At 38.2% G+C, this 14883-nt stretch overlaps 1 protein-coding gene, 1 long non-coding RNA gene and 1 pseudogene across 5 annotated transcripts in view; 1 reads left to right on the top strand and 2 right to left on the bottom strand.

Moving 5' to 3' along the window:
• Window positions 1–14883, top strand: part of TTC1 (tetratricopeptide repeat domain 1) — a 46873-nt gene that overhangs the window by 11511 nt on the left and 20479 nt on the right. For all 4 annotated transcript variants that reach the window (XM_038534879.1, XM_038534878.1, XM_038534880.1 and 1 more), the window contains 2 exons: window positions 11546–11606; window positions 13275–13387. In XM_038534879.1, the coding sequence (XP_038390807.1) occupies window positions 11546–11606; window positions 13275–13387 (174 nt within the window). The remainder of the gene's footprint in view (window positions 1–11545; window positions 11607–13274; window positions 13388–14883) is intronic.
• Window positions 4209–14883, bottom strand: part of LOC111095568 — a 30676-nt gene continuing 20001 nt past the window's right edge. Inside the window, exon 3 of the long non-coding RNA XR_005358354.1 lies at window positions 4209–4724. This is a non-coding gene — a long non-coding RNA (uncharacterized LOC111095568). The remainder of the gene's footprint in view (window positions 4725–14883) is intronic.
• On the bottom strand, window positions 7851–8772 carry LOC102157293 (annotated as a pseudogene).

Genomic DNA, 14883 nt, shown 5'->3' with positions numbered 1-14883 from the left:
GAGAGACACAGAGAGAAAGGGAGAAAGGCAGAGACACAGGCAGAGGGAGAAGCAGGCTCCCTGAGGCGAGCTTGATGGTGGAACTTGATCCCAGGACTCCAGGATCACAACCTGAACTGAAGGCGGACGCTCAATCACTGAGCCACTCAAGGCCAAACAACACTCAAGCCCCCAAACAACATTTTTAAAAGTCCATCTTTGCCTCAACAATTTAATTATATTTTAATATCAACTTGGACTAAGTTTGTATCCTTTTCCAAATGCTCACCTCCTACTTTTTTGTCAGATTATCAATTAAAATCTTAGTTTAGCATTTAGGGGCGCCTGCATGTTTCAATTGCTTAAGCATCCAACTTGATCTTAGTTCAGGTCTTGGTCTCAAGATCATGAGTTCAAGCTCTGCATTGGGCTCCATGCTGGGTATGGAGCCTACTAAAAAAAAAAAAATTACACTTAGGTTGGATCACCACTGGAAGATTGTGGTGGTAATGAGATTTAAAAATAACTGAAGGATTGATTAAAGTATAGAAATGTGTTGTCGGGATGGTGTTTTGCAATATAATATTTCAAAGTTCTTTTATCACTAAGTATAATTTTCTATATCATATGAAATTCCTTTGCCCTGGGGGAATCCCTGGGTGGCTCAGCAGTTTGGCACCTGCCTTCGGCCCAGGGCGTGATCCTGGAGTCCCGGGATTGAGTCCCACATCAGGCTCCCTGCATGGAGCCTGCTTCTCCCTCTGCCTGTGTCTCTACCTCTCTCTCTCTCTCTCTCTCTCTCTCTCTCTCTGTGTTTCTCATGAAAAAATAATTTAAAAAAAAAAAAAGAAAGAAAGAAAGAAAGAAAAAATCTTTAAAGAAAGAAAAGAAAATAAAGAAAAATTCTTTTGCCCTGTGAGCCAAGAAAATCATTCCCTGGAAAATAAAATTAAAGATCCTGAGCATACCTGTATTTGTGAAGGCAAAGAATAGATTTTAAACATTTGCAAATTGAATTGATCCATCAGCAAAGGACACATTTTACTAATTCAATGGAAAATGGCCTTAGATTATGTATAGAAGAACAACTAAAGATCTGTGGTGTAAGTCCCTGATTCAGTGAGGTAAAGGTTTTTTTTAACATAGGTCTCAAAATGACTAGAGATGAAATCTCTGGGACTAGATGACATGTTCTAGAGCAGTGTCATCTTTTCAAGTGCCTTAATTCCTGATAGCAAGGGGATAAAAATATTTCAAAATTAAAGTTTAATTTTTAAAGATGAAAAAATGTAGTGCTTTCTTTTATATTTGATAATTTTTTAGTGTACCATTTTAACATTTTTTTTTCATTTTAACATTTCTAATTTTTAAACTTTTTTAGCTAAATTCTTTTAGTGGTTGCTATGTGGATTACATTATGCACCTTATTACAGTCTAGTTTAATATTACATAATTCCAGTAAAATATAGAAATTTTGATTCAGTGTAATTCCATTTCCTCCCCCTCCTTTGTGCTACCATTGCCACATACGTGTTATCAATATATGTTATAAACCCAACCAAAAAAAAAAAAAAAAACCCCAACCATATCATAATTACTGTATAATCTTTTTGTCTCTTAAGGAAATTAGGAGAGAAAATAGGGCACTGGGGTGGTGCAGTTGGTTAAGTGTCCAGCTCTTCGTTTCAGCTCAGATTGTTAGATCAAGCCCTGCATTGGGCTCCATGCTGTGCGTGAAGTCTGATTGAGATTTTCTCTCCCTTTCCCTCTGCTCCTACCACTTATGTGCATGCACGCACTCTCTCTCAAAGAAATAAATCTTTAAGAAAAGAGAAAACAATATATTTATAGAGCCTTTTATGTATTTACCATTTCTAATGCTTTTCATTTCTCCGTGTAGATTTGAGTTACTATCTGGTGTTACTTCCTTTCAGTCCAAAGGATTTCCCTTAGTACGTCTAGTAAGGCAGGTCTGGTAGAAGCACATTTTGTCTTTATCCATGAATGTCTTTATTTTGCCTTCATTTTGAGGTATAGCTGCATATCTAATTCTTGGTTGACAGTTTTTTTTCTTTCAGCATTTTTGAGTATGTTATCACAACTGCCTCTGGCCTCTTGGTGAGAAATCAGATAACACTAATAGTTTTGTTGTTCTTCTATACCTGATAAGTGTTTTCTTCCTGTTGCATTCAGATTTTCTCTTTGTCTTTGTCTTAACAGTTTGGCTCTGGTGTCTCTAGGTATGGATCTATGTACTTGTGGTTCATTGAGCTTCTTGGATCTTTAGATTAATATTTTTCATAAAAATTTTGAAATTTTCAGCCATTATTTCTTCAGATATTTGTTTTATCCTTTTTTCTCTTCTGGGACTCCCATCACATATTGTGAGGGCTCTGTTCATTTTTCCTATGCTTTTTCTGCCCTCATTTTTGCTCTCACTTCAAGTTTACTTATTTTTCATGCCAATTCAAATCTCCTATGAACTTTTCATTTCAGTTTTTGGACTTTTCAACTGTTTCTTCATTTTAAATAATTTATGTCCCTTTATCATGGTTCTCTCTGTTTTTTAAATTATTGTCATCATGCTCTCATTTAAATCTTCAAACACAATATCCTTTAGTTCTTTGAGCCTATTTATTTATAGCTGCTTTCAAGTCTTTGCTAGATCTAAAATCTGAATGTTCAATGTTCCTCTTAACTTTTTTTTTTCCTGATTGTAGGTCAGGCTTTTCTATCTCTTTTGATATCTTAAAATTTTTTGTTAAAACGACATTTTAAGTAATACTGTAGCATCTCTGGATTCTAGTATCTTCCCACACCCTCCTTGTATTATTTTTGTTGTTGCTTTTTTATCAACTTGTTTGTTTAGTAATTTACCTCAACTTAAGCTGTGCAATCTGTTTCCCCTGCAATATGTGGCCACTGACAGGTCTGCTCATTTGGGTTTTATTTTTGTCCTTGTTTTTATTTTTAAGTTTGGCCTTCTTGGGATTGCTCCTGTTTCTGCACAGCTTAGTGGTCAGCCAGTAACTGGTCAGAGATTATGTTCCAACACCTCAAACCAACAAGGCTTCCACCTACTGATTTGTTTGTGGATTTAGAAGTATATTACAATTTTAGGAAATTTCCAACTCTGCCCTGGCTGGACTTGTGTCTCCTCAGCATATATGTACAGGCTCCTGATAAGACAAGGGTGTGTAAATAAATTTGGCCCTCTTCATTCTTCCCAAGAATGTACACTACATCCAGTCCATCAGGGGTATTTGAAGAGCTTGTCAAGTACTTCTCTGTGTCTTCTATCTACCTGTTATATTTCTGTCTGGTCCATGGGTCCATAGTTTGCCCAGCCAGGGCTGTAGCCACAGATTAGTAGAACCTCTGACTTTCCCTGTTTGCTTACCACTCAGATTGCTACTTACTACTGACAATACCACTAGGCATGGATTGTTTTACCTTCTGCTTTGAATCATATCAGCCTTCTCAAACAGTGGAACTGCTGGTTATTCATGGCCTACCTTGCTGTATTAGAACTACGGTGTCAAATGCTGGGAGGAAGAAGAGGAGCAGTCCCTTGCAAATAAGCCACAGATTTCGTGGTTATTTCCTGAAGTTCTATAATTTTTCATGAGTGTTACTCACTTAGTTGTAAGCTTCTAGTCAGTTTTTAGGACACTGAAATGGTTGATTTTGATTATTTTGTCCAGTTTATATTTGCTTTTTAAATTAGAGGATTTGGTAACCTCTTCACTTTGCCACATCAGAAGTCCTACCCAGTAGTGAGTTTTGATCTGTGTAAATATTTTACACACTAAAATATTAAAATTAAACCAGAAAGGATAAGGGGGAAAGTCTTAAAATAGATTACAGAAACAGTATAACTATATCAAATTGATTACATAGCAAAGATAATTCCAATAACTTTGGATGCAGTACTCTGGCTGTTCACTCTTAGTAGGATACATTCTAAAGTTAGAATGAAACTTTAGAATGAAGTTTGAACTTCATTCATTTCATGCAATGAAATCTTGAACTTACATAGTAGGTTCGTTAAGAGTACTGATATTCATGTTGTAATTTCAGAACTTTTTTTTTTTAAGATTTTATTTATTTATTCATGAGAGAGAGAGAGAGGCAGAGACACAGGCAGAGGGAGAAGCAGGCTCCATGCAGGGAGCCTGACGTGGGACTCGATTCCGGGTCTCCAGGATCAGACCCAGGCAGAGCTAAGCCACTGAGCCACCCGGACTACCCTCAGAACTTTTTTTGTTGGTTTTAGGATAGAGCAAATGAGTAGATATATTGCTGTTATTGGAAACCAGAGTTTTCATTGTGGGAAAAGATGAGGAAGACTCCAGTGGTGTTCACTTGTATGACTACATACAAGATTTCATGTGTATGTATTCTTTGACGTGGGATTTTTGTGTTTTTCTCCTTCAAAGATGTATTTACTGTGTTTCTTACAGAGAGGGCCTAAAAACAGTGACTCACTAGTAACGGGAAACATACTAGCATCCAGATCTTGTTTTCCAAATACCATTCCCCACCAAAAGGATCCAGGGCTCCTTGGAGAAATAGCTGATTCCAAGGCTGGAGCAGGCATAGTACGAAGTTTTGCATGTGGAGCATAATGTACACTTGCTGCAAAGTCCACCTTTAGGACAGACCCAGGCAAAGGCTCATGCAGCTTCTGGAAGTGAGCTGGGGAGACTTAGGCAGGAAATGCTGGAGCACAGTCTAAAAGGGCCCTATGAGAGGAAAGGTGCAATTAGTTGAGGGCCTGGACAGGGGTCCCTCTTGCCTAGGTCTAAGGGCTGCACAGTGTTTTGTACCCATGAAACCATTTAAGCATTAAGTAATATTCCAAACATTCTGTGATGGTTTTATTATATATATGTATGTGTGTATGTGCACACCTGGTGCTCAGTTAAGTGTCTGCCTTCGGCTCAGGTCATGATCTCAGGGTCCTGGATTGAGCCCGGCATCAGGCTCCCAGCTCAGCAGGGAGTCTGCTTGTCCCTCTCTCTCTGTTCCCTGCCTTGATGTGCACATGCACTGTCTCTCTCAATAAATAATGTTTAAAAAAATTATCTCATACACACAGACATATTTTTTAATATATATAATCTGTGAGGCAAAACTGAATCCCCAAATTAGAGGTACTAATGTACAGTGTATTCAAAGAAAGATCATGCAGGATAAGAAGCAAAAGGGCTCTGACGAGAAGATATGCTTTGTGCTAGACTTGAAAACAGGAAAATCTGGACAGTTGGGAAGAAGATACAGAAAAAAGGGCATTCTAAGGTGGGGATCCATAAACAAAGGAATGGAATGAAGGATAAGCATGGTGGGTGTTGAGAGACAATAGAGATCAGACTGTCTAGTGGAGGGACTTGTGTTGGGTGGTAATGAGAAATGAGGTTGAGTAGAGTGGAATAGAAGTTTGATGTAGTGTTTAAAAAAAAAAAAAACCAAGTGAGCTTTCTGAGTCTTGATTTTCCTACCTATAAAATGGGTAGTTTAATACTTTCATACTCACATCTAGAATTGCCTTGCAAAGCAAATGAGTTTAGATTTTGAGAAGTAAAATACTATACTGATATAAGTTATATTAAATTTTGAGCACCAGGCAGAAACACTTGCAGTTGTGTTAATAACAAAATAAACTCCATTCATCAAGAGCATTATCTTGTTGGGGTTTTCCTTGACAGCCCTTGTGATGATTTATAATGCAGAATGTCACTCTTTCTCCCTGAGTTTTCAGTGATGGGGAGGACTATTGAGTAAAGAACCCTGTAAGATTTCTTTGGTTTCCATTGTTATGGAAATATATTCTAGAGCACATGTTTCCCTGTGAGGCCCCTGGAATGTATTAAAAGACATTGTTGGAACGGCGCCTGGTTGGCTCAGTCAGTAGACCATGAGACTCTTGATCTCTCGGGTCATGAGTGCAAGCCTTACATTGGGCATAGAGAGTACTTAAAACATTGTGGAGACATGAGAGGTCTCCTAACCGCATTAGACCAGAATCTAGGATGGTATGAACCTTATGATGCTGCTGAATGTCAGCACTACTAGTTCTTTTATGTGTGTATGCTCTTGGCATTTAGCATGCTAAGTAACACTTATTTGCTGTAAAATCTGTCTTTGGATTCCAGTAACATTACACAATATGCATGCCATCTTTTGGAGAAAGAGAATGTTCCAGCAGCAGCATAAACCTTAGTCTTTGTACTGGAATCAAGTTTGTCTCTTGGCATAGCTGGGAGATAGTGCAGCTTTCTCCTGAAAGTGCTATTTTTAGCTGTTTCCAAGGAGATGTTCAGCATGATATTGATAATTGCATTAATCCTCAATTTACACAATCTGTGGAAGCAGCAGCTCTTTTCCAGTGTTTACTGCTTAATGGGCCACTGACTTGTGATTATCAGCCAAAAAAATAAAATGCCTTCCTTCAAATAATTGGCTTCAGAAATATGTTCCGGATCTCTTCCCTTTGCCAGTTCAACTTTTAGACCTAGTTTTCTTTTTTTTTTTTTTTTTTAGACCTAGTTTTAAAGACACTGAGCATAGCATAATGTTTAAACTTACCTAATCTTCATACACCTGTAATTAATGTAACATATGTCATACACCTGAAATTAATATAACATTGTATGTCAACTACACTCAAAATTAATTTTAAAAAAATAGGGGGAAAAGGACATTGTGAGCTTTTCCCAGGCTGCCTACTCAGGCTGGCCATTATCAGTAATTCCTTCTGGGTATATCTTGGGTCTAAGTTTTGCCTACCTGGTATCTTAATGTTCTAAATTTACCAAAGCATGATTAAATTCTGCGCACACACACATACACAGGAGTCTGGTCTGGCAGTCCGAGTGCCAGTCTGTGTTCATAAAACATTCCTGATGAGTTCGCAATGGAGAACAGATTATATAGATCAGAAAGTAGCTTGAAATTAAAGTTAAAACAGAGGAGACTGAATGTTCTTAAAGGATTACTTTTAAGCTGTAGTAACTTGATGAGTTGTTCTTTAAAGAATTTTTGTTTTTGAAATAACCTTTCTAAAATATTTTAAAGACCTTTAGGACCTGTTATGCATTTATTTGTATGATCTCTTTTAACTTACTAATATGCTGCCCGACATTAATACATGTTCTATCAAACCAACTTTTCATTTCACTATGAGAACATTATTGGCCAATTATGCATAATGTGTGTGTGCATGAATTTAAAAGTAGCAATGAGTTTGCTATTACCTAGGTTGTAAGTTTACTTAATTGAAATTGTTTTGTAATTTTTAATATTATTTTTTTCATACCTCTGTCACCCATGTCTCCCTAACCCTGCCTCTAGCAACTGCCAGTCTGTTCTCTGTATCTATGAGCTTGGGATGTTTTTGTGTTTTGTTAAGATTCCACATATAAGAGAAATTTTAATTCTTTTTAAAATTCATTTATGATAGTCACACACAGAGAGAGAGAGAGAGAGAGAGAGAGGGAGGGGCAGAGACACAGGCAGAGGGAGAAGCAGGCTCCATTCACCGGGAGCCCGACGTGGGATTCGATCCCAGGTCTCCAGGATTGTGCCCTGGGCCAAAGGCAGGCGTTAAACCGCTGCGCCACCCAGGGATCCCCACATATAAGAGAAATGATAAGATATTTGTCTTTCTTTCATTGACTTATTTCATTTGGGGTAATCACCTCAAGATCCATCCGTGTTGTTGTAAATGACAGGATTTCATCTTTTTATGGTTGAATTATATCCCATTGTGTGTGTGTGTATGTGTGTGTGTGTGTGTGTGTATACATATACCACACAATTTTTAACGAGGCAAAAACTCTATTAACCTTGTTTCAAAGTTTATTCCCAGGCTTCTTCACCTTAATTAGCTGCAAAGAATGAATTGTATAGAAGCAAAAATTGAAAAGAGCTGCAGTGTCCAAGGGACTTGGGCTTAAAGATATTAGAGATCTAGATTTTATCAGATCCATGGACAATTTTAAAAAACAGTCATAATATAAAATATCAGCTCTCAATAACTTCTTTAAGTTTTGTCTTCTTCAGAAGTTGACTCAATTCAGTTTGCTTCATTCTTGGCAACGTCATCAAAATTCTGCACAAGATCTGGAACTTCATCATCCTCATCCTCTCCAATAAAAAGTGGTGCTTTTCCATCCACAGATTGTTTGGGCAGAGCTCCAGCCAGTCTCCTTAGATTTGTCAGACTGTCTTCACCAAACTGGTGTAAGACACAAGGTAGCATTTCTGTCAGCTGCTGTGTCTCCCCATGGCCTGGAACAGTGAAAGTGGTTGCTGCCAGGGATGCCTGAACTTTAGGGTTGTTAAAGTGGATCAGTGTTCCTTGGTGTGAACATTTTCATTTCTTCAATACCAGAAATACTGTTTACTGTTAGCTTCTTTAAGAACTGAAGTTTTTTATCATCTGCTGTAGCCATTCTGTGAACTACTTTCTTTCAGTGAGCAGTTCCTTTCCCATCAATGTGTATGTGTGCTTACAGTTTGGTAAGTTTCTCCTGGTCCATAATAGTTTCTTTAATTTTGTTCAACTGGGAATGTGACTGAGCAGGGGACTAAGGCTAGTGTTCAGGGGGACTCAGGCAGACCAGCTGAGATGCAGTTGCATAGATGTGAGTATGCAAGGTGGCAGCTAGAGAGAGGCTGGAAATGATGGCTGCACCACCATTTCTTTATCCCTTCATTCATTGACAGACACTTAAGTTGTGTCCGTATTTGGCTGTTGTAAATAATGCTGCAGTGAGCATAAGGGTGCATATATCTTTTCAAGTTAGCTTTTTATTTTTTTTTTCAAGTTAGTTTTTAAATTTTCTTCAGCTAAATACCCAGAAGGTAGATCATATGGTAGTTCTGGTTTTAATTTTTTTTAAGTAGGCTCACACCCAGCATGAAGCCCAGAGGGGGGGCTTGAACTCACGACCCCAAGATCAAGACCTGAGCTGAGATCAAGAGTCAGATAGATGCTTACCGACTGAGCCATCCAGGCACCCCTATTTAATTTTTTAAAGAACCTTCCTGGGCAGCCCCGGTGGCTCAGCGGTTTAGCGCCACCTGCAGCCCGGGGCGTGATCCTGGAGACCCGGGATTGAGTCCCATGTCAGGCTCCCTGCATGGAGCCTACTTCTCCCTCTGCCTGTGTCTCTGCCTCTCTCATTCTCTCTCTCTCTCTCTCTCCACCCCCTCTGTGTATTCTCATTAATAAATAAATAAAATCTTTAAAAAAAATAAAGAACCTTCCTATAGTTTTTCATAGTGACTAGGCCAATTAACATTCCTACCAGCAGTGCACAAGGGTTCCCCTTTCTCCACATCCTCATCAATGCTTGTTATTTCTCGTCTTTTTTAGAATAACCATTCTAACAAGTATAAGGTGGTATTTCATTGTGGTTTTGGTTTTCATTTCCCTGATGATTAATGATGTTGAACGTATTTTCATGTACCTGTCGGCCATCCATATGTTGTCTTTGAAAAAATGTCTGTTCACATCTTCTGCCCATTTTTTAATCAGATTGGGGTTTTTTTTTTTTTTTTTTTTGCTTTTAAGTTGTATGAGTTCTTTATGTATTTTAGATACTAACCACTTCTCAGATACACGATTTGCAAATATTTTCTCCCATTTATTAGATTGCTTTTTCTTTTTGTTGATGATTTCCTTTGCTCTGCAGAAGATTAAAAGATAATGCTTTCTTGTTTCTGGACTTAACAGAGCTACCTTGAGTCCCTTTTTATTCTAAGCCTGTGTTTTAGGTCTCCCAGTGATTCTGTGAGCCCCCAATATCTTTCCAGTGAATCTTCCCTCTTTAATTTTTTTTTTTTTTTTTTTACCTAAGATGTAGTCTTTTAGCTTCCGTTAGAGAACGTTATGATCCTAGCACCTCTGACCTAGGTAATACTAAATAAATGTGACCATATTCTTTTTTTTTATTCCCATTACTACTTATTTATTATTTTTTCACATTCCCTTAGAATAGCTCTGTTCCAGAAGTTGTATCTAAAATACTGTATCTGCCATACAGCTGGCACATAGTAGATACTATAAAAATGAGATTCAGTTTATACCCATCCTTTTAGTTTCTTTACTGAGATTCATCATCTAGCGTGTAACAATAAAGTATTTAGGACACACCCTTGTCTCAGCAGCATATTTACAAATCTACAAAGACATAATATTTTTACTTTGGTTCCTAATCTTAAGAGTACCAGTTGTTCAGGCTCCAGGCTTCTCCTGTGCATGAAATACCCTGCTGGCTATATTTCCTTCCTTTAAAGTTTTTATTTAGTCAGAAGCTCCAAGAATGAAGGAAGAGATTCATGGAGGTTCATTCTCTCATTCTCTCTCTCTCTCTCTCTGTCTCTCATTCTCCCTCCCTCCCTCCCTCCTTCCTCTTTCAAGCTCTTTCAGAAGGAGGCAGGCTGACACTTCTGGCAGTTCTGCTTGTGCCGACCATATTGCTAAGATGTTCAGGGCTGAAAGCACACAAGAACTCAGCATGTGCCATCTTTGCTCGGCAGAGTAACACTCATTCTGCCCGCCTTTGAGTAGAATGGGTGTTTGGCCATCTGTGTGAATTTCAGAGTTGTGAGAAGCAGCTCAGAAGCAAGAGATTGTCTGGGTTTCTTCAGACTTCACAGGGTTGGTCTGCTGACAGAATATTGCCCTGAACCTGCAGATGAAGTTTGCTCCCTATAGTGCACTCTGCTGGCATACCAGATATCTTCTTCACGCCCTAAGCCACATAACCCACTTGCTTGCTTGCTTTATTTATTTATTTATTTATTTTTATTTTATTTTATTTTATTTTTTAATTTTACAGAAAAGTAATAGCTCCGGCAGACCGAGTGGCTCAATGGTTTAGCGCCACCTTCTGCCCAGGGCATGATCCTGGAGACCCAGGATGGAGTCCCACATCAGGCTCCCTGCAGGGAGCCTACTTCTCCCTCTGCCTGTGTCTCTGCCTCTCTCTCCTCTGTGTCTCTCATGAATAAATAAGTAAAATCTTAAAAAAAAAAAAAAAAGTAATAGCTCATACTTATGGAGCCCCTCTTTGCCAGGCACTGTATTAGAAGCTTTATGTATATTATCACATTAACCCATAAAACTATAAAACCCCATTTTTTTAGATAAAGAAACCATGGCTTAGAAAGATCTGGAACTTGTCCACGAACACACATTTAATAAGTAGCAGATTAAAAATTTGAATTGATGGTGGTGTGCATGCCAGTGGGTATGTCATTTAGTTTGATTTTGAGTAAATAGAAATTAAATGATACCTGAATTGCTGTAAACATAGGAAACCTAGGTTTTGTGTTTTAAACATCAAGAATGCAATGGATGACTAGCCAGACAGCCATGTGTTTCTCTATATCTATTTGAGATTTAGATAAAACTGACCCAGTTCTCAAAGGTCAAGTTGGAAAACAAAAACAACAAAGTCAAGTTGCTGCCTATTAAGTAGCCTAATGAAAGCTCACCTTTTTGTATACTTTTAACATATTGTGAGAAATGATATAATTGTTGGATCTCTTGCAGAAAAGAAGAGAAGAGAGCACTAGACTAAAGGAGGAGGGAAATGTGCAGTTTAAAAAAGGAGGTAAGGCACTGGTCTCAGCCCTGGTGTCTGGTCATCTTGATTCCTCATTATGTCTTAGAGTGTGAAGAAACACCAAATACATTTAGATACAGCTAGCAAATCTAAACTGCTAACAGTACATTGTTGTTTCCCAACAACTTGGAATTTCAGTTTTCAGCAGGTCCAGATCATTCTCACCTGATGGTGACCACTTACCATATATCCCTTGGCACAGGCATACTTTTTCTTTTCTATAATCCATTACCAATCTAGATGGTAGGAGAGCAGATCTTCAGCTGATGCTTTGGAAAACTAACCTGGAACATTAAAAGGTTGGTTGCTTCATTGATGTAAAAATAGGGTCCCCCTTTCTCACTTGGAACAATGCTATAAAAACTGGCCCACTGGTTCTAGCATGGCCTAAGGAAGGATTTTGCTTATACTTTGGCTGGTCTTTTATGTGCCTTTTTTTTTTTTTTTTTTTTTTTTTTTTTTTTTTTGGCTGCCTTAAGTAGAGAGATGTTCTTCACGTCCTTCTGCATTTTTTACATTTCCTTAGGAATAATTTGGGTTCATTTGATTAATTTGGGTAACTATTTGATCTTATAATAGCTTATCACATATGTAAAGTATATATGCTTTAGAAACATATCAAAATGTATATGCTTTAGAAAACTAGGAGTAGTAACATTTCCCTTATTTTTTATTTATTTTTAAATATTTTATTTATTTATTTGAAGAGAGACAGAACATGAACAGGGGTTAGGAGGCAGAGGGAGAAGGAGAAGCACACTCCCCGCTGAGCAGGGAACCTGATGATCCTGGGATTGACCTGAGCTGAGACAGATGCTTAAATGACTAAGCCACCCAGATGCCCTATCCCCTAGTAATTTTTTAGACTTAAAATTTTTTTTCTTATATCCGATTTAGCAGTCATCACTTTTTTTCTTTTCCCCTAAGAGTTAATGATTCTGGGATGCGTGGGTGGCTCAGCAGTTGAGCATCTGCCTTTGGCGCAGGGCATGATCCCAGGTTCTGGGATCGAGTCCCACATCAGGCTCCCTGCGAGAACCCTGCTTCTCCCTCTGCCTATGTCTCTGCCTCTCTGTGTGTCTCTCATGAATAAATAAATAAAACTTTAAAAAAAACACAAATCTAATGGTTTTTATTTTGAAAGCATATTTCTTTGTATTTTAGTGTTAAATATTTCAAACCTAAGAAAGGAGTGAACAGACAATTTTCTTTTAGTGCCCCTACCATAATTCTGTGTGTGGCAATAAATAAATAAAATTATCATCATTTTCTCTTCTAAGGTTTTTAGTCAACCACTGATTTTTACATTGTTGCTTTTACCTCCATAAAATATCTCCAAACATTTTAGAGAAGCAGTTTTGGCCAGGCTGTCTCCATGAAAGCACAGCATCTTTAATGAAAATACATACATAGAATTTTTTTCTTTATCCCAAGCCATTAATCCCAGACTTTAGTCTCTTTCATCTGTCCAGTTCTCTAATCCCTTTTCAGTATTGCTTACTAAATTGATAAGCCAAGTGAAAGTTAAATATACAGAACATTCTACTTGAGACCTTTGTTCTGTGAATGGAAAGCTATGTATTCTGAGATACTATGGAATACAGTAATATGAGGAATAAAATCATAATGACCTCTCATCTTTTACCTTATTCTCAGATTATATAGAAGCTGAGAGTTCTTATAGTCAAGCCCTTCAGATGTGCCCATCCTGCTTCCAGAAAGACAGGTCTATTCTGTTTTCAAATAGAGCTGCTGCAAGGATGAAACAGGTATGTATCTTTCACCTGTTTAAGAAGCTCATGAACTTACATACAGTGTTTTCATAGGGTAGCTTCTCCCGCTCTCTCTCTCTTGTTTTTAAGATTTCATTTATATATTTGAGAGAGAGAGCATGAGGGGGAGCGGGCAGAAGGAGAGGGAAAAACAGACCTCCCCCCACCCCCACTGAGCAGGGAGCCCAATGTTGGACTCAGTCCTGGGACCCTGAGATCATGACCTGAGCTGAAGGCAGATGCTTACCTCTCTCAGCCACCTCGGTGCCCAGGGTAGCTTCTATCTCAAAACTAGCAGAGGAGCTGCAACTCTTGATTTTGGGGTTGTGAGTTTGAGCCTCACAGTAGATGTAGAGATTACTTAAAAATAGAATCTTTAAAAAAAAAAAACCTAGCATAGAGGCTTAAAGTTGCTGCCTCCCTTTTCCTGCCCATGTATTTCCCTGATGTAAAGGTCATATGGAAGATAGAAAAGTATTCTTGAAAAACTTGAGTCAGATTACTGCTGCCAACATTCTTATTAGAGTAGCTGTTTGAACACTTTCATGGGAGGAAGGAAGGCTGACAAAGTCTCCACCAAACTAGGACAGGTTAATGAAGCAAAAAGTCAAGTAGTACGTGTCCTAGAATAGCTGCACCTGCTTATTTTAGGCCTCTGGAATTCTAGATAAAGACTCAAAGAGAGGGAAACACCGATTAAAACTCTGAACTTCAAAATGCTTATTGCTAGGATTCTGATTTTCTGTCAAAAGTATGGACACAGGGAGAAATGTCCAACAGTTGGGATGAGAGGTGCTCCTAAATGTAGAATAGGTGTTAGGGAAAGTTCAAAAACATTTTGTATTTCCAAAGGATTGAGACCTAGCATAACAGTTAATGTAGAGGAGAGTGCAGTTGTATTTGTTTTGTGCCATATTAGTGTTAAAACTAAGATTTTGGGTGCCTGGGGAGTTCAGTTGGTCAGGCGTCTGCCTTCAGTTCAGGTCATGATCCCAGGACCCTGGGATTGAATCCCCTGCAGGACTACCTGCTCAGTGGGAGTCTGCTTCCCCCTCTCTGTCCCTCCCCCAACATGTTTGAGTGCCTGAGCTCTCGCATGCTCTCTCTGTCAAATAAATAAAATCTTTTAATAAATAAAATCAAAAGTTAGATTCGGTGTTGATTTGTCTGCTATTCCTATGGACTATTCAACATGGTTTCAATGGATTGAAATGTGAGTTTTGAAAAAAACATTACCACTTATTTATTTATTATGGCTATTTATATCCAAAGCACCAAGAGTAGGTTGTTTAGCATACCTTTAAGCAACCACAAAGCACAATCAAGATTGGGTTAAGTGGTTTTTTTGTTTGTTTAGAACAGATATTTATGTCACTTTCTCTTGTTACATGAAATTCTCTAGTGCCTCTACCAAAGTCACTTTTGATGACCAGAATTTTTTTTTTAAAAAAAGGGAGTGGGCTGGGGAATACTTGAATAATTGGATTTGAGGA

Source organism: Canis lupus, chromosome 4 (genome assembly GCF_011100685.1).
Source record: "Canis lupus familiaris isolate Mischka breed German Shepherd chromosome 4, alternate assembly UU_Cfam_GSD_1.0, whole genome shotgun sequence".
NCBI lineage: Eukaryota > Metazoa > Chordata > Mammalia > Carnivora > Canidae > Canis > Canis lupus.
The sequence above is the reverse complement of the archived record's forward strand: the minus strand, read 5'-3'. Positions and strand labels throughout refer to the sequence as shown.